A 20,709-nucleotide genomic window follows, 5' to 3' on the forward strand; every position below is an offset into this window, starting at 1 on the left:
CTATAACAGATTTCGGTGATTAAACTAGCTAGAATAACATAGAGGAGAGTGTTGACAATTGTTGCATGATTTCTAGATGGCCGGTTGATCAAATTGGACGGTAATTTTTTTTCAAAGTGGGCAGCCAATATTGTTGAAATTGGCAAATGGATAATTACAAAATTGAGTCATTGTACTTTAGGGTATTTATAAGATTAGTCCTTAAGCTTCAATTATAAATACCCTAGCTCATTTAGCTTCAAAATCATCCCAAATCATTTCTTTTTCCCAATACTAAAGAGTTTAGAGAGTTCTCTTGTAAGTAGTGAGTGTTTTGTAAACATCTGTAAATTTTCTCTCTTTAATAAAATATTTGCAGTAGTTCGGAGACGTAGGCAAATTGGCTGAACTCCATTATCAATTTCGGGTATTATTTTTCCGCTTCTATTTCGCATTCTCACTAATCTGGTTATAGAGAAATTACTCGTTACTCGGTTATTTCCCAACAATTGGTAATCAGAGCTTTTAGTTGTGAATTTTGTCAATTTTTTGTGAGGTTACTATTCATTACTATTCACATGAATAGTAAAATTCGTGAATAGTAAAAATTTTGTTGGCGATACGAATTTGTCGACGGAAGTGTTCTAATACACGGTGGTTCGCAAGAATTGTCAAAAACGATCCAAACAAAGCCAGATTCAAGTGGGAGCGATGGCTACAGACGAAGGGAATGTGAAAATTGAAAAGTTCAATGGTGGGGACTTTGGCTTCTGGAAGATACAGATTGAAGATTTTCTGTACCAGAAAAATCTATATCAACCTCTCTCCGGAAAGCAACCAGAGGGCATGAAGAATGAAGATTGAGCTCTTCTTGACATACAAGCCCTCGGAGTTATCCGACTAACGTTATCCCTCAATGTTGCTTTCAACATAGCAAATGAAAAGACCACGGCGGGTCTTATGATGGCTCTCTCCAATATGTATGAGAAGCTATCGGCTTCAAACAAAGTTAATTTGATGAGGCGATTATTCAATTTGCGGATGGCGGAAGGAGCATTAGTGGCTCAACACCTAAATGAACTCAACACAATCACAGCCCAGTTGAGTTCCGTGGAAATTGAATTCGATGATGAAGTTCGTGCTTTAATTCTCTTATCATCTCTACCAGACAGTTTGAATGCTATTGTTACAGCAGTCAGCAGCTCGTCGGAAAATAGCAAATTAAAATTCGATGATGTTCGAGATCTGGTATTGAGTGCAGAAATTAGACGGAGAGAAACGGATAAAGCATCAAGCTTCTCAGCCTTGCACACGGAGTCTAGAGGGAGAACTTTAGAAAGAAATTCAAATCATGACAGTTTGAAATCCAAAAGGGGAAAATCAAGAACGGGGAAGAAAATTTTACATGTTATAATTGTTGCAAGAAGGGTGACTTTAAAAGAGATTACCGAGCACTGAAGAAAGATACCGGTGCACAAGAATCTGCCAACATGACAGAGGAGACAGTTGATGTCATGATTCTAAGCGTCAACAGTCCGATTGAATCATGGATCTTGGATTCAGGGGCATATTTCCACTCTACCCCATGCCAAGAAATCATGGAGAACTATGTCAGTGGTGATTTTGGGAAGGTTCATCTACTGATGATGAAACCTTGAAGATCGTCGGAAAAGGAGACATCCGATTAAAGTTTCCAAAACAGACCACCTGGAAGCTGACAGGAGTGAGACATATTCCTGGCCTCAAAAGAAATTTTATTTCTGTAGGACAGATTGATGGAGAAGGTTATAGTACAACCTTTTCAGGCTGTGAATGGAAGATTACCAAAGGAGCACTCGTCATTGCTCGTGGTAAGAAGATTGGTACTCTCTATGTAACCTCAAATTTAGAGAATATCATTATAGTAGCAGATGCTGATGGAAAATAAAACCTATGGCACCAAAGGCTTGGCCATATGAGCGAGAAAGGGATGAAGACACTTTTGTCAAAAGGGAAGTTGTCGGATCTAAAGAATGTAGATGTCGCACTATGCGAGGATTGCATCTTTGGCAAACAAAAGAAAGTCAGTTTTGCAAAGATTGACAAGACACCCAAGGCAGAAAAGTTAGAGTTGGTTCATATTGATATATGGGGACCATCTCCAATTCCATCTCTTGCAGGCTCACTATATTATGTCACCTTCATCGATGATTCTACAAGGAAGGTGTGGATTTATTTTCTGAAGAAGAAATCAGAAGTCTTTGATACATTCAGAAAATGGAAGGCCATGGTGGAAAATGAGACTAGTTTGAAAGCCAAGCGATTGAGGTCTAATAATGAATGAGAGTACAAAAATAATAGATTCAGAGATTTTTGCGCAAACAATGGGATCAAGATGGAGACAACAATTCCCATGGCACCGCAACATAATGGCGTAGCAGGGCGCATGAACATAACTCTGAATGAATATGCCAGAAGCATGAGGATACATGATGGATGGCCCAAATTGCTATTGGCTGAAGCTATCAACACTACAACTTACCTGATCAACCGTGGGCCCTCAGTTCCTTTGGATGGTGGAATACCAGAGGAAGTTTGGAGCAAGAAAGAAATAAACCTTTCACAGTTAAGAGTGTTTGGTTATATTTCTTATGTACACATAAATTCTGCTGAAAGAAGCAAACTTGATGTCAAGTCCAACAAATGAATCTTTGTTGGTTATGGTGGTGATGAGTTCGGTTACTGGTTTTAGGACTACAAAAATCGGAAGATCATCAGAAGCATAGATATCCTTTTCAATGAAAATGTGATGTACAAAGACATGTCAACCATAGAATCAAGTAGCTCCAATACCGAAGCTGAAACAAAGAAATTTGCTGAGTTTGAGGAGATTTCTGGAAATGATGTTCAGATCAGTCTTGAAGTAGTTCAAGAAGAACCAGGCACACCAGAACTGAGACGCTCCTCCATAATTCCTAAATCAACCCAACGTTATTCGCCTTCTATGCACTACTTGTTGTTGACTGACAATTGTGAACCAGAGTACTATGATGAAGCAATGCAGGTGGAGGATTCAGTCAAGTGGGAGTCTTCCATGAAAGATGAGATGGACTCGCTTATGTCAAATCAGACGTGAGAATTAGCTGAATTACCACCAGGCAAGAAAGCACTCCATAACAAGTGGATTTACAGGATCAAAGAAGAGCACGATGGGAGCAAACTCTACAAAGCAAGATTGGTTGTCAAAGGCTTTCAACAAAAAAATGTATTGACTACAATGAAATTTTCTCTCCAGTCATGAAACTGTATACAATTAGATTGGTGTTGAAAATTGTAGCTGCAAAGAATTTACATCTCGAGCAGTTAGATGTAAAGACAGATTTCCTTCATGGTGATTTGGAGGAAGAAATCTATATGAGGCAGCCAGAAGGCTTCATAAAGGCAGGCAATAAAAACCTGGTATGCAGGTTGAAGAAGAGCTTGTATGGTTTAAAACAAGCCCCTAGACAGTGGTACAAGAAGTTTGATAGCTTCATGGGTAGCAATAGTTTTACCAGATGCCAAGCATATCATTGTTGCTATATCAAGAAGTTCGATAACAACTTCATTATTTTATTGTTGTATGTTGATGACATGCTTGTTGCATGTTCAGACATGCAAGAGATTATAAACTTGAAGCAAAAATTGTCGAATTAGTTTGCAATGAAAGATCTGGGTGTTGCAAAGCAGATTCTTGGGATGAGGGTCAAGAGAGACACAAAGTCGGGGACTTTGATATTATCACATGCTGAGTACATCAACAAAGTACTCTCTAGGTTCAACATGCAAGATGTTAAACCAGTAAGTACACCTTTAGGTGTTCATTTTAGACTCTCCAAAGAACAGTCACCAAAGACGGAGGAAGAACGTGTACACATGGTGAAGGTGTCGTATGCCTCAGCAATTGAAAGTCTGATGTATGCCATGGTTTGTACTAGACCAGATATTGCTCAACCAATGAGAGCTGTTAGCATGTACATGAATAATCTGGGAAAGGTACACTAGGAAGCAGTCAAATGGATCCTCAGATATTTTCGGGGTACTACAAACAAAGCACTTTGTTTCAAAGGTAGAGGTACGATACTGACAGGCTATGTTGATGCTGACTTAGCCAGAAATGTTGACATAAAAAGGAGCACTACAAGGTATGGCTATACTCTAGGAGGAACCGCAGTGAGTTGGGTTTCTCAACTACAGAAGATAGTTACTCTCTCCACAACTGAAGAAGAATATGTCGCTGTTACATAAGCCATCAAGGAGATGGTTTGGCTCCAAAGTTTCTTGGAAGAGTTGGGCAAGAAACAAGAAAACAATGTCTTGTATTGTGACAGTCAAAGTGTTATCCATCTAGCAAATAATCCGTCTTTTCATTCCAGGACGAAGCACATACAATTGCGATATCATTTTATCCGGTCTCTTTTGGAAGATGAGATTTTGAAACTTGAAAAGATTAGTGGAGCTCAAAATCCGGCAGACATGTTGACAAAGACGGTGACCACGGAAAAACTGAAGTTGTGTTCAGCTTCAGTTGGCATGCTAGAGTAACAAGACTAGAAAAACTGTTGCATTGATCGAGGTGTGAAGACAAATTAAAATCAGTCTTCAAGTGGGAGATTGTTGACAATTGTTGCATGATTCTAGATGGTCGGCTGATCAAATTGGACGGCAATTTTTTTTCAAAGTGGGCAGCCAATATTGTTGAAATTGTCAAAGGGATAATTACAAAATTGAGTCATTGTACTTTAGGGTATTTATAAGATTAGTCCTTAAGCTTCAACTATAAATACCCTAGCTCATTTAGCTTCAAAATCATCCTAAATCATTTCTTTCTCCTAATACTAAAGAGTTTAGAGAGTTCTCTTGTGAGTAGTGAGTATTTTATAAACACCTGTAAATTTTCTCTCTTTAGTAAAAGATCTGCAGCAGTCCGGAGACGTAGGTAAATTGGCTAAACTCCATTATCAATTTTGGATATTATTTTTCCGTTTCTATTTCACATTCTTACTAATATGATTATAGGGAAATTACTCGTTACTCGGTTATTTCCCAACAGAGAGGAAGCTGAAATTCACAACAGACAAATTATCGCATTCAGTGATTAGTCTATAGTGACCAAACCACGAGGAATTAACAAACATAGACACAACATAATAGCGAAAGTGATAAGGGACCAAATAGAGACGGATGAACCATGTTGATGAGAATATTGCCAAGAGAGAAATGACGATTTAGGATCTTGAGATAATATAGTGGAGATGCCCCAAAAAGCATACATTCGTGCCCATAATTTCCATTAAAAGAAGCAGGAGAAGAAGTGGTCCACTAATTTCGGAACTTGAAGACACAGTGGACAAAGAGAGCAAGCAAGGTCTGGCACTTCCTTTTAGGAGTTCAATTCTGATTGGAATACGCTTCTGGAGAACAAGCCACACAAAAATTTCGACTTCTGGTGGGGCAAAAGCCAACCACATAAAATTCTTCCAACAAAACTCAGTATCCGGAGTATCCAAACACAAAGAAATAAGCGAACTAGTAGAAAGTACCCCATTAGGAAAAAAATTTCAAAGAAGCCAATCCTTGTTATTTAAGTTGCATTTAAACCTATGAAGTAGAGACCAAAGAGATCAGTCCACTGAGATAACTCCCAATCGAATAGGTTTCTTCTAAGGGGTATATTCCAGGATCATACATTATCAATCTTAGAGCCGAAATCAGCGACTTTACCTTCCTTGACAGTGGAGAGGGAAAAGATACGAGGGAAGCAGACTTTCAAGGGGACGTCACATAACCATATGTCCCCTAAAAGGAGATGAAAGCACCACCACCAACTTGTATCGAGAAATTTTGACGCAAACAGGAGCCAAGAGGATCGATCGAGAGACAGACTTGGAGATATTATTCCAAATCTATGAGCAAGATCTAAATCTTGGAGGAGGCAAGAGAACCCTACTGTCAGACTGAAGTTTTTTAACCATAACTTGCTTCCATAAGCTGTCATGCTCATTACCAAAACGCCAAAACTATTTACCAATGAGCACTCTATTTTTTTAATTCTACATCAATGACACCAAGGCCACTGTTTTGAACAGGAGAACAAATTTTAAGGTTAGTGAATTTTCTTAGAGTCCAAAAAGTTGCCCCAGAAAAAATTTGACATTAAACTGTTAAGAACACGATGGACAGAAGCCGGGATCCGAAAAAGTGATGGGAAGTAAACAAGTAAACTGGTCAGAACAGATTTAATCAATCTCCCACCCATAGATAAGATTTTGGATTTCCAACTTGTTAACCTTGAAGAAAATTTACTAATTACTGGCTCCCACAAAGCTTTGGAGTTCCTCATAGGATCGAGAAGAAGACCTACGTAGTCTGAAGGAAAAGAGCCAATGGAGCAACCTAAAGATGAAGTCCAACTAGAGAGTAGAACTACTTCGACATTAATACCAAATAGCCTGCATTCTTTTAGATTAAGGTTGAGCCCCGAGGCCAGTTCAAATATTCGTAGAACTCTCTTAATATTGGGAACTTGGCTATGGGAGGCATCGCAGAAAATGATCAAGTCGTCGGTGAATTGTAGGTGAGAGGTACAAAGAGAGAATGTGCCGTAACCAATCGAAAATCCAGAGAAAACGCCATTTTGAGCCGCTTTGTTTAACATCAAATTTAAAGCCTCACCAATAATATTAAAGAGGAGGGGCAGCCTTGGTGAAGCTCGTTCGAAATTTTGAAACTTGTTGTAGGACTCCTAATTACCATAACTAATATGGATGCTAATGTAAGGCAATTGTGAATTCACTGGCACGATTGCCGAAACCCATTTTCTTAAGAACCAAGATAAGGAACTCCCAGTTTACGGAGTCGAAAACCTTCCCGAAGTCAATCTTAAAGATAATCCCACTATGACCCTGTTTGAAGATGAAATTAATAGCTTCATTAGTTATTAACGAACAATCAAGGATCTGCCTCCCAAGAATAAATACAAACTGTGATTTACTGATGATGATATCCGCACATAAACGATGTTGGTTTGTAAGTACCTTGGCTAGAATATTATAAACCCCGCCCATCAAACTAATAGGGCGATAATCCTCAATAGCCGACGATCCTAGTTTTTTTGGAACAAGGGTGATGAAAGAGTGGAATAAACCTTCATCTAATTTATGGCAGAGATAGGAATCATCAAAGAAAATTAAGATGTCATTTTTCAGTTGGGGTCAGAATTTTTTTAAAGAAATCGATGTTGAATCCATCAGGACCTGGGGCTCGACTGCTGTCGTAGGAACAGATTGCCGACCAAACTTTCTCCTCACAGAATTTACTTTCAAGAGCAAGGTTCCTAGCAATTAGAGGTGGGTATACGGGCTACCCGCTCATTTAGTCCGCGGGTTTTGACGATGCGGGTTTAAACGGAGCAGGCTAAAAAGTCCACATTCATAAACGGTTTTGAATTTTAAGGCCTATGGCCCGTCCATTTAACCTGCGGGCTAAACAGGTTTACCCGCGGCCCGTTTAATAAAAATAATTTTAAATGTTTTAAATGTAATAAAAAATAATGTTTTAACTTACTACACCTTTAAAAATAATCGAACAACTTGAAAATGAATGTAGCACCGTCAAAATAATAAATAATTTTTAATTTTTATTTTAAATAGCCGGAAATGATTATAAAATAATATTTTTTTTAAAATTTTTAATCATTAATACATATATATATATAATGATATAATTACTTAAACTCAAATTAAAAAAAAACAATATTCACTTATATCACCAAATTGAAAAACAAATAAAACAATAACCACATTACACTTTTATAAAACAAGATTATTCAAGGCTATAATATGAAGACACAGAAGTGTCTGAATTCTGAAAGCATAAATTTAAACATAAAAATTCAACAAAGTCAAACATTATACAAATCTAACAAGAAAGTTGTCAAGTGGTCCTAATAATTGTATTTTATGGATACTTTAGAGAAAGACTAAAATATAATATGAAAATATATAAAATACTTACAGTATAAGAGTAAATTTGAAAGATACAGTTATACTAAAATTGATAAAATATAAGTCATTAATTTGTTAAAATATATTTATTTTGTAAAAGTCTTTAAAAGTTGAAAAGTATATTTTCAATTTTTTCTTTTACTTTTCTTTCTTATCTTTAATCCAAATATTACGTGTCATATGATATATTATTAGAATATCACGTGACTTTTTATAATTAAAGAACAAAATGGATAACATACTTTATGAAAAAAAATAAAGGTTAAAATTAAATAAAATAAATCTTTAAATACCAAAATGATAATGATGTATATTTAAATGAAAAAAATATCAAGCATCGGTAAAATTATGACTAACGCCCTAATAAATTTAAGAACTACAATAGTTATAAGTAACATCATATTTATAGGTAATTTATTTTTTTTCTATAAAATTCTTTAAGTTTATTTTATCTAAAATTTTATGAATTTTAAATTAAGCGGGTTTTAGCGGGTTTCGCGGGTAGCCCGCGGTTATACCCATTAAACTCGCGGGTTTAACGGTCCGGGCTAAAAAGCCCGCAATTTAAACGGTCTTCAATTTTTTAGGCTCGAAGCCCGCACGGATCGCGGGTTAAACGGTAGCCCGCGGGCCTTAACCCGTATACCCAGCTCTACTAGCAACATTAATCTTGGAGAAATTTAGAGAAAGATCAGCAACACTAATGGCAGAGGGGTTGTTATAAGAGTTCTTGAAGAAGTCAAACACAGGCTTTAATGAGGGAAGGATCTGAAATAACCATGCCGTCATTAGTAAGAGTAGTTATCGAGTTGAATTTTCTTCTAGCCAGAGTTGAGATAATATTTATTTCTATCCCCTTTATGGAACCAACGTAATTTGGATTTTTGAAGCCAAACCCTCTCCTCATTCCTATAATGACTCCAAAGAGATGCTTTGAGGGATTTTAATTCGAGTACAAGAGAAGGATTACAGTCTCCATTTATAATCATAGCTTCAACTTCACCAATCTTGCCTTCTAGGAACGAGATAGAGCTCCTAAAATCATGCTCTGTCTTTGTAGAACAATCCTTAATAGTCAACTTGGACCCTTTAAGTAATCTACCAATTTCAATCCTGGGATTTCCTTGCTTTAGATGATGAACCAAGGCCGACTTAACCGTGTCATCAAAGGTTGGATCATCATACCAGTAATCAAAACACTTAAAGGGCTTTGGACCCCAATTTAAGTTATCCTTCACGAGTATAATCACATTATGATCAGATAGGTACTTAGCAAGTAATTTCTGGAGAACAAGGGGAAAGCCTCTAAGAAACCGACGAATATAAGAAAACAATCAAGACGCACAAAATTAGGGGGAGACCTGTTACTACTCCAAGTGAAAATTCCCCTTTACATTCCAAGCAAGGAGTGGCTAAAGTTGACCAGCCTGTTTCTTGAAAAAACACCACCTTTGGATTATAAAAATGAGTCAGATTTTGGGTTGCTCTAGCTTCTTCTAACCTACCAAACCCTCTTACATTCCAAGAAATAATAGAAAGATTCATTGATCGAAGAAAAACTTAATACCAAGGAAAACCCGAAAAAAAATTCAGACCTTTGTGGAATACCTCTTCAAGTTCACAAACTTTTTGCAAAACCACACCCTTCCCCTTTTAAAGGAGACCTCAAGAATTTTGATGACTTCCCATACAACAATCGCCTCCTCCATAGAGTCAGAATGAGGGGAATGGAGTTCGAAGTGTGAGCTGGATTTACCTCATCGAAATTAAGGGAGAGAGCAAGATTTTTCTCAAGCTGATCCTTGACAAGTCTCCTAAGTAACAACACGCCTTTGAGAAGCTTGAGAGGACCTAGAGTAGTAATTGGGAAAGCGAAAGAGGAGTTTATGTGGTTGAAGTTCAACATGCAAATTAGTACTAGGGAAAATGATACCAGCACCGGACTTAGGAACATTATTAGAGAAGACATCGATATTTTCCAGAGAGTCTTGGAAAAAAATCGATTAAAAGGCCAGCTTGGGAACTATTGGCCACATTAGTAAAAGAATCCTGGACAACTAAAACATCTGAGCCACCCACAGAACGAATGCTATCAGCTAAGACGGGCTGCACTTGTGGAGATCCAGGGGGAGACAAGTTATCAGACCCATTAGAATTCATAACCAACGGACATATTGAAATCAAAGAATCCTTTGACACCTCAGCATCCTCAGAAGGGGAAATAATAAGATTGGTAGATTGACCACTTAAAAGAAGTAGAGACGAGTTGACGGCAAACCGATCCATAGCATTTAATGAACATGAATATCCCCAAGTGTCATAATGTAATGGATTTCATTATTAGTCCATCTGATCAATTATATTATGATTACTAATATTTGAGTAAATTTTGGTTTTTCCTACTGAATTGTATTCTCCCGAATTACATCAATCCCCAATTGCCATCCTTAGGACCAAAAGTTCGTCCTTCGAAATCCCGATATATGACTAGCTTTTCTTCTTCACGGAGGAAAGCTAGGCTTTTTGCAGTTCCAATAACAATTTTCTGTCTACTTAGCCAAGACAATGGTGGACCATATCCTGCATTAAAGGCAAGAATTATAAAGTTATCAGTTCTGAGAACAAGATTATATTGATTCAAATGTTAAAAAAGGTGAAGAACATAACTAAATTTTAAATAGTTGATGTTCCAAGCTACCACATTCCATGTATTCATATTCCAGAAGCCTGTGTCCATCCTCGTAGCAATATCCAATTAAGTTCACCAAGTAGGGTGCTTCAACTTCAGACTGTGAAAAAAAAATATCAGAATTAGTAATCATATTTTACTATATTCAACACGAATTCACCAAGAATAGGATGGAAATGGTAACATATAAATGCTCATCAACAGCTATTCCCTTTGTCCGTGTGCCATCCAAATTAAGGACCTTCACAGCAACAGATCGAGCCTTCAAACCAGGTATGAGATTGTCATCGATGAAGCTTTGTAAACATGTCCAAATCCACCCTCACCCCAGAGATTGCTTTTGGAGAACTAATGAGTTACCAGTTCGAGCTCCTTTTGGTTATGAATCAGAGTGTGAATGGACATAAACCAGACCAATTTCGATAACGAATGAGGCCCAATTTTCTGTTTCTTTGTTATTCAAGTAGTGCTGCTTTGAGTTTTTTTCAAATAAAATTTAATCAAATCCCTTCTCTTAGTATTGCTTTAGGGTTTTTTTTACTACTTTAATTTCGATGCACTCTAATTTGTTCGTTATTCTTTTATTTTTTTCAAACTATTTAAACTTTAATGCATCAATGGAGGAGATTGTGGTTTTTTTCGTTTTTGCTCTTTAAAAAGAAACATAGACACAGTCTTTCTAGATTTACTTCTTGTTGACATTCATATTTCCTCGGCATGGTTATTCTTAAGTTCTCGAGCTTCTTTTTTTTTTTCCGGATTGGTTGCCTTTTTCTTTTCTCTATCTTAGGTGAAAGCTGACCGGTAAACGAATTCTTGGGTAAATTTTTTTTCTTTCTTCGGCATGGTATTCTTTGCTCATTGAAGTGGAAGAACACGTCAAATTTGATTGCACTGTCAATATCTTGGGTTTCAGTGTACGAGTATGCTTGTGAAGTGTATTTGAAAGTCAGATTGACCGGAGACGGGATGATGAACAACCTATTGACGGGGGCGTGCGACGCTGATGAAGGAATGCTATGGTTTAGACAAAATGCGGCAAAATTTTCTAGATAATGGTATTGGGAAAAAGAATTTGTGAAATAATGGTTCGAAAGAATTATTTCGTGAAATGGGGATGATACTACAGTACAAGTGGTGTCGCCATCCCTTCCATGCGATACCAAAGGGTGTCGCCAAGCTTTCCAGCTGACTCCCAACGGTGTCGCCAGCCGTTCCAAGCGACTCCCAACGATGTCGCCAACACTTCCAGGCGAATCCCTCTCGTGAATGGCCAGCACGTGATTAGCTCCCTGCTGCAGGCATCTTGAATGCATGGTGAAGCATGCATGCATGCAAAAGCTGAAAAACAATTGCTGCAAAGCTTTATGGAGAGAATAAAAGAAGCTAGAGAAGGGAAAACAAAGGAGTTGGAGTTGGAGTTGGGGAAAGGGGATGGTGTTATGGTGAGGTTGGCGGAAGAGAGAAGCGACTTAAGTGGCGACATGCACAGGTCGTTCAATTTGCATGGCGACCTACATAGGTCGTTTGGACCACCTAGCGACCAAGCAGATTACTGTAGTAATAACTCATTTTAGCAAATAATTCTTCGACAGCAATATCTAAAGAATTTTTATTTCAATACATTATCTGAGGATTTTTGCCGACAAAAAATGCATTGAAGAAAAACATATTAAAAAAAGAATAAATTGAAAATTTATCCCTAAACGTTTTTAAATTTATAAAAAACTAAAATTTAATATTTTATTTGAATTTCAGGGTTAAAAGAAAATTCAATCTTTTTATTGACATGACACTTCATCAACTTAACAACATTCAACGTCTCAATGATCAAAACTAATAAAATGATAACATAAGTGACTAGAACTTAATGTTTCTTAATTTGGTGAGCAAAAATGTATAAAAGTGAAACGTATGTGATCACTCTTGTAGTTTACCCTAAAATATAGAAAATTAGGTAAATTACAAATTTACTCAATAGACTTTATTTTCTCTTCTATTTCAATCATTATATTTTTAATTTTTTCAATTTAATAATTCAACTTTATATATTAGACTTTTTTAATCATTTGTATGTTTTCTTACTAACAACCCAATGACGTAACTCATTTTATTAGTATATACGATGATACGTAATTTTATTAATATCTAATTATAACATATAATATTTAAAATAAAATTATTAAATTTTAATTATAAATTCTAATCCCAAATTACAATAGCACCCCACCCTCACCCTTCCTCCCCTCCCACCGTCTCACTCTCACCTCCCGCCAACTGCTCAAGGGCATATTGAGGTGATCAATTTTCTTGTAGAAACAGACTCGGACCTTACTAAAATTGCAAGGGACAATGGAAAAACCGTCCGCCGTTCAGCGGCAAGAATGGGGCACTTGAAAGTAGTGAAATCTTTGCTCGGCAAGGATCCAAGTACTGGCTTTAGGATTGACAAAAAGGGTCAAACTGCTCTTCATATGACAGTGAAAGGTCAAAATATGGAGATAGTGCTGGAATTGTAAAAAAATCAAACCATTCATCGCTAGATTCATGAAGTTTAAGAAATTTTTAGATTAAATGAACATTGAATTTACATTCAAGAGGACAAAACGAGTTTGGTAAAAAAATTTAGAACTTATAGTTTTTGTCAATGACGATCGACAGTGGCCGACACGATGATTAGTCGTGATGAATAATAGTAAAAATTTGAACATGTTTAAAGAAAATGAGAGAGATAAAAAAATGCAGGAAATGAAGGAAGAATTTGATTTTTTATATATATACAAAACGAAGTTGTTTTGTTAGAAATTTAATTTTTTTTTAAATGATGTCGTTTTGGTGTCATGTGTTATGTCCTAACACCTTTAATTATTTAACGGCTGAGTGATCAAGACATAAGTAACATCAAAGTTTAATGATTAAATCAATAAAATTAAAAGTATAATGAGTGAAATAGTAAAAAAGTGAGGTTCAGATTACTCTACAAAATATTTGTACTTCATCGATAGAAAATCTTTTCTCCTCGAAGAAATTCACCTCCCAAGAGGAATAAAACAAACGGAAGAAATAATCACATGTGACAGCCTTAATATACGGTTAAAAAAAGGTGTTATCGATTTTGTTATAGTTTAAATAACAAAACCGATAAAAAAATGACCAGAAACATTATTAGGCGTTATCTATTTTGTTATTATTGAGTGTTTTATCGAATTTGATAAAAATGACCAGAAATATTATTAGACTATCGATTTTATTATTGTTGGACACTTTTACCGAAAATATTAAAAAAATAATATTTTAAATAAAAATAATAATATTTTAAATAATTTTCCATCGATTTTATTATTTAAACGATAATAAAATCGACAATAATTATTTCAACCTTGTATTAAAATGCCGCACTGTCCAACAAACGGCTCTTTCCTTCTTACATCAAAACCCAAATACCTAACTAGCATCCTCCTCTTTACTCGCATCAAAACCCAAAATCAGAGCTAAAAAAATTCAAGTTTCAATTCCTTGAAATTATATTTTACTCTTTTGATTGGAAAAAAAAGAGGGTGTTTTAGAAATGGATGCCGATTCATGGGCTGTTTGTCTTTCTTCAGCTTCTAAGAGATATCAATCAGCTATTCAATCACGATCTAGTAAGCTTTAAATATCTCATCTTCTTTTTGTACATCCATTTTTCGGTTAAATACATAAATATTTTATCTTCTTTTCTCTGTGTATGGTTGAAAATGAAAGAGAATGTAGTAAATTGATTTAAATTTATTAACGGAATATTAGATTTTTATGAAGATTTTTTGCCTTTAATTAAAAATGATTTAATGTTTGAAAATGGGTCCAAAATGCAGATGTGTTTATGGGGTTTGAATAAATAGATGGAGAAGATGATATAAGAGAGGAATTTTAATGCCTTTTTGTTCAGAGTTTCGATATTGTTGGCTTTTGCTGTCACATTGATGATGAACATCCAATGGAGGCTACGAACGGGGTATTTCTCTCCTTTTTTTTGTTCAAATTCATCACTGCCTTTATATTTATTTATTTGTGTAAACAAGAAGGGTATATTGGTTTCTTATTTTTCACATGATGTTTAAGAGGGTTTATTGAATCAAAATTACGTTTGTGATGTTGTTTTTGGGTTCGCAGGTATCTCCGGTCTGCGAAATGAGGGTGGGGCTGGATATGGTTGCGCATATAGCACTACAACATGGCAATATATTTAAGATATCCTTTTTTATTGAGTTGTCATTAATGAATGGTCTTTGGAATTTTTTCTCCAAGTTTCATGATGAGTTTCGTCGATGAGTTCTTTCTTTATTGGAGTCTGCCAAACATGTAGAATTTGGTTGTTGGTTCTCTTCTTTAACCTGCAAATTTTGTTATCTTTGTTTCTTTTTCTCAGCTGCTCGGAAAGACATTTAAGTCTATAGGCAAGATGATTCCATCATTCTCTCCGCCTTTCGTGTAGTAATAGTAGCATTGCTAGCTTTCTTGGTCACCATTACCTTGTTTTAAGGATTTGCTTTATATATTTTCGTTTCTTTAACGAGTGGTTACCTGCATCACAAGAGGAAATCTAATAAACAGGGGCGGACCTCCATGAAGCCCGGGGTATCCCAGGCAACCCCTCATCCAGGGGTGGACCTCCATGGTGCCCGGGATATCCCAAGCAATCCCTCCACAAGTGTCACCCCTAATCCAAATGTCACCCCTAAAAAATGCCACCCCTGGGCTCTTACAACCCCTAACGAAGGCTTCTGGGTCCGCCTCTACTAATAAAGGTGGTTCTTGTACAGTATCTTCATCCAATTCAGCACCCGATCCATTGTTGTCTTCGTTTATTTTACCCATGGTTGATGATTTGTTAGTGGTCAACCTCTGTTTTCTACCGAAACAAACACAACTAAGAAAAGTTCAGACATGAATAAGTTGGAAAGGTAAGTTTTGCTGTGTTTTAGAATCCGATTGTCCCTTTCCTGCCCTGGTTACCTGAGGCAGGTGTTTTGAATGCATGATAGTTTTTCTGGTTATTACGTCATAGCCTTCTTGTTTGGTATTGCCATCTACAAATGTCGAGCCCCGAGTGAAAAGACCATGCAGATATTTAGCAACATTATCTATATCCTGTTGGGATTGTTGGCTTCTTTACTCACATCAAAACCCAAAATCAGAGCTAAAAAAATTCAAGTTTCAATTCCTTGAAATTATATTTTACTATTTTGATTGGAAAAAAAGAGTGGGTGTTTTAGAAATGGATGACGATTCAGGAAGAAAAGGCAAAAAGATGAAAGTTTGTTCAAGGCTGTGATTGTCAACGATTGTTGATATCTTATAAAGCTGCTGCAATTCTGAACAGCAGCCCTCCATGGTTGGGTTCACGGCGCTCGAAATATATGGTTTGTTAAGCTGTTAGTAGTGAATGTGTTGATGTATGTATTAAGCAAAATGTTGAATAAGGTGTAGTTTTTATGTTGCATGTGGACTTCTAGGTGTTAGGCCTGCCTGATCATATTTCATCTTTAATGATTATATTAGGAACATGAAAAATAATTGAAATACAAGAGTGAATAGTGTTGAAGTTGCTATTTGTCCAACACAGAAAAAAAAAACTGACCGAACTGATTACATTGAAATTATTAGAATTGCTATGTCCAATTTGTTGAACCAAAGGTATAAAAGTTGAAGACCTTATGTTGCACAGACCTCGAAATGTTATGTAGATTAAAACAAAGTTTTTTATACAATTAGAAGTCTTCAAATTTATAAAAAATTAAAATAAAGATTTATAATATAAACATACACTAAATACATAATTAAAATATTTTTTATAGCTATAAATATAAAAAAATTAGTTACTTAAAATCAAACAAAAGTCATCATACTAAGACAAGATTAAAAATTCATTAAAAAAACTCAAACAAAATATAAATATAAATAGTGATTGCATCAACAAATAAATCACAATTAGAGATCAAACTACTAAGAGATTAAAGTCAAGCATCATGAGAAAATTATCTCTAAACGTAAATCATGCATCCAAATTTCAAGGGTCAAAAATAGAAAAAATAGTAAAATAACAAATAAATATCATCTTAATCAATTAAGACAAAATCAAATTCAACTCTTAAAAATAAACAAAAAAAAGAACAATCAAATAAATGATAAAAAATATCAAAATCATACAAAATGGATAATTAAAATCAGCATAACAAAATTAATAAATAAAAAAACTATCAAACCAGTAAACAAAGCAAGAGTCAAAACTTAACAATTCACAAATATACCAAACTAACATATTGATATTATTCTTTAAAAAAAATTGAAGATCACATAATCAATACAAAAAATTAAAAAAATCAACAGTAATTCACTCCAATCATTGTGAGCTACTAAAAATTATATAAAAAGAATTAATATATTACTTGTGGACTTAAAAAATTTTACTTATTTCAACTAGTTAAGAAATTAAACTTGTGTTCAAAATCAAATTAATTTAAATCGAACAATTATCTAATTTTGATCAAGTGAGTTCAAACATAGGCTCATCAAGGATCCCTACCTATAACCGAGTAACCAATAGCGTAATTTACTTTCAAACCCCCAATTTAATCTAAATATCAAATCATATTCAATATTTCAATTCAACCAACTCAAAAAAAAAAGTAAATCTTTTTTTTCTTATTCTTAATAAAACAATTATTTTACCTAAAGATGTAAGGATAACAATATAAACATTTGCTAGGAAGATAACCAGTGATCAAATTAGTCTCTTTAATTGGTAACTAAAACTTCACAGGTTTCTCATCAATCGAATTTCATAAATAGTACAGTACTTGTTAGCAAAATATAAACAGTTAAAGAAAAATTGAAGTTCCCTCAGAAAAAAAAATCAAAATATAATCACTGGATTATCAGCATTAGCATGGTTTGAAAGTTTCAAGCATCATTGGGAACCTTCAACAAGCACAAATAAATGAATAATAATAGTAATTTGAATATAAAACAGAAAGTGTTGGGAGTTGATAGAAATAAAAACGTAAGAGGATAGCATATAATTCTTCAACAAAAGGATGTTGATTTTGGAGGTTAAAATACATAGAAAGGAGAAAATTGAAGAGAGACTCAGATAAATGTTGGATAAAGAATCAATTCCCAGACCTTACAGAAAGGTCTCATAATGAGCTGGGATAATACATTTATCATCATCGACAAATTTTCAATGATACAAAAAGGAGAAACACAAGGAAAGCCTAATTAAAAAATATATATGAAAGCTTGTTTGATAAAATTAGAAAGAACAAAAATGGTAAGAATCAAAGAGGGAAAGCAGAGTATCGCATATGAAAGTGGCGAGTGAGAAGGAGCAGCGAGGGCTTTTAAAGGAGACGATGAGAAGACCTAGGGTTTTTTACTGGCCGAATAGTTTCCCTTTTCCATAAATACCCTTCTCTTTTATTTTAATTACATTTATACCCGAAAATAACATGACAAAGGCAGGTATCAAATATTTTTTTTACATAAAGTATCTTCCGACTTTAAGATTTTATTTTTTTGAATCATTCGACTATTAAAAATTATAAAATGATTCATTGACTAATAGGATATTGCTTTATTGAGTCTCTCGACTATTAAAAGTTATAAAATGGTCAACCGACATTCATTATGTTCCAAACTTGTCTTTTTCTGTTAAAAAATTGGTAGCAGTCTGAGATGAATGTTAACCTACTGAATGTGATAAGATAAAATATAATATCAGAATCTCAAACGACTATCATATCTCATTCAATATGTTAACGTCCAACGCAAACAATTGTCATTTTTTAAAGAAAAATGACAAGTTTGAAATATAATGAGTAGTCAGGTGATCATTTTGTAACTTTTAATAGTCGAGAGACTCAATAAAGCAACATATTATAGCCAATAGATCATTTTGTAATTTTTAATAGTCGATGAACTAAATAAAGCAACATCATATAGTTAGGGGATCATTTGTGTACTTTACCCAATTTTTTTTTATATAAATTCTAAATTTAATCTTAATCTGACTTAGAAAGTATAGACACTCATTTTCGTTTATATCTTTTTATTATTTATTTATTTATATATTTTCGAAAACATTTTGAAAATATATAATATATAGCTTTTAAAACATTTTGAAAACATTTATATATTATATAATTTGTTTAAAATGTTTTTACAAAAAAATATAATATATAGTTTTCAAAACATTTTTGAAAATATATATATATTATATAGTTTTTTTAAACATTTTGAAAATAAATATATAATATATAATTTTTCAAAAAACATTTTGAAAATATATAATATATAATATATAATTTTTAAAATATTTTTGAAAATTATATGGTTTTTAAAAAATATTTTTTGAAAATTATACATTTTTTAAAAATATTTTTGGAAATTTATATCTAATTTTTAAAAGAAACGGTTTTAAAATATATATATTATAGTTTTTATATTTATTATTATTATTATTATTATTTATTATCACTATTATTATTAATATTTTATTACTTATTTTATTTTAATTTTTTTCAGGTCCAAATGGGTCAACTGTCCAGTAGTCCAAATCTGGTCCAAACAAGCCCGAGAACTAGGCCTGATCCAGCCGGTAATGTTTAGGGTCTGGAAACCCTAAAGTTACAGTGCCGCATTCAGAGATCAGGGATTACAAACCCTAAGATATCATCTGTCCAGCCAGATCTGGACCGTTAGATCTGACCCAATCCAACGGGCAGAAGCAATCTCAAACATCATCGAGAGATCAACGCAATCAACGGCCAGCGCATTTCCCGGCCGCACCAACGGGACTGAACCATCCCGAGGTGACCGGTGCAACATGCACGGGGATCTCAGTCAACCAACAACCACGATCCCGAGATCGTCGGGACTCACAACGGCCAGTGGGGGTTATAAAAACCCACGGCCAACGGAGAACAGGGGGGGCCAACTACGAACGAACCCACAATACCAACACATCAAACACGAGAAAGAACCACAAACGCAAGAACAACAAAACCAAGAACCATTTTTTGGAACGAAACATCATCAAACCAAGATACCAACAGTAAACAAAAGCCATCAACACAAGCAAGCAAAACCCCAAAAATATCACATCAACACAAACACAAAAGACCCAGCCACACATAAAATATCAAAGAACCAACCACAAAGCCGAAGAACTTGGGTAAACGAAGGGACACCGACGGTTTAAGGGTAAAAATCGAAACTTTACACCTAGATCCACGCTGGTAGGGATAAGTTTTGGTGTTTTAGGTCTCGGATTTGGGTGTACGGGGTTAAAGGGAGTATTTTACTAAGGTTCAGTTTGTCCGGCCGCCGCTCGCAGCGGCCGGGGTGTCGGGTTGCGGCCGGCCATTGGCCGAGGAAGAGCCTGAGAGTGTTTCTCTCGTTTTGAGAGATGAGATTTCTGAGAATGGGAGAAATGAACTGAACATTGGTCTTTTGGACCTTTTATATACGGGGGACCATTGTGCAATTATAGGATTGTTAAACTCTTTCCGCCATCCCTAAGAGTTTGAATCGCTTTACAATCTGGTCACTACATGCAATTTGGCCTTTGGATTTTCAAGTTATTCAATTTGGTCACTGTTTATGCTTTTTTGCATTTTGCAAATTAACCCTCTGATTTCTGGTTACTTCAATTCGATCCTTTTTTATATATTTTTGTTTTGTTTTGTTTTATTTTACTTTTGTTTGTTTTATTAATGTTATGTATATATCATTTTTCTCGTTTTTTAAGGTTCAATTTTGTTATTATGTATATATTTTATTTTTTTGTTTTATTTTACTATTTTTCATTTTGGCTTTTTTTTTATTATTTGTTCTTCTATTTTTCTTTTTGGTTTTTCCATTTGTTTTTTACATTTTTATATACATTTCTCATTTTTTTAGAATATATATATATTATCTTTACTTTTTTTTCTTTTTATCTTATTTTTGTTCACGTTTGTCTATTTTAACTCCATT

General features: G+C 34.7%; 1 protein-coding gene, 1 long non-coding RNA gene and 2 other non-coding genes across 4 annotated transcripts; 1 reads left to right on the forward strand and 3 right to left on the reverse strand.

Moving 5' to 3' along the window:
* Positions 1-10,425: 10,425 nt before the first annotated feature.
* On the reverse strand, positions 10,426-12,008 carry LOC120115314 (putative receptor-like protein kinase At1g72540). Its single transcript, XM_039136046.1, has 3 exons — positions 11,856-12,008; positions 10,702-10,792; positions 10,426-10,583 (listed from the first exon to the last, which is right to left on the reverse strand). Exons 1-3 carry the CDS (start codon positions 12,006-12,008, stop codon positions 10,426-10,428), a joined length of 402 nt encoding a protein of 133 aa, XP_038991977.1.
* A 2,139-nt stretch (positions 12,009-14,147) lies between these two features.
* Positions 14,148-14,952, forward strand: LOC120115302. Its single transcript, XR_005515467.1, has 3 exons — positions 14,148-14,336; positions 14,547-14,686; positions 14,845-14,952. It is a non-coding gene; the product is annotated as an uncharacterized LOC120115302 (long non-coding RNA).
* A 2,615-nt stretch (positions 14,953-17,567) lies between these two features.
* On the reverse strand, positions 17,568-17,652 carry LOC120115370. Its single transcript, XR_005515472.1, has one exon. It is a non-coding gene; the product is annotated as a small nucleolar RNA snoR53Y (small nucleolar RNA).
* Positions 17,653-17,812: 160 nt separating this feature from the next.
* LOC120115369 lies at positions 17,813-17,914 on the reverse strand. Its single transcript, XR_005515471.1, has one exon. It is a non-coding gene; the product is annotated as a small nucleolar RNA snoR69Y (small nucleolar RNA).
* Between the last annotated feature and the right edge of the window lie 2,795 nt (positions 17,915-20,709).

The sequence above is a fragment of the Hibiscus syriacus genome, unplaced genomic scaffold (assembly GCF_006381635.1).
Source record: "Hibiscus syriacus cultivar Baekdansim isolate YM2019G1 unplaced genomic scaffold, ASM638163v2 tig00110263_pilon, whole genome shotgun sequence".
Classification (NCBI taxonomy): domain Eukaryota; kingdom Viridiplantae; phylum Streptophyta; class Magnoliopsida; order Malvales; family Malvaceae; genus Hibiscus; species Hibiscus syriacus.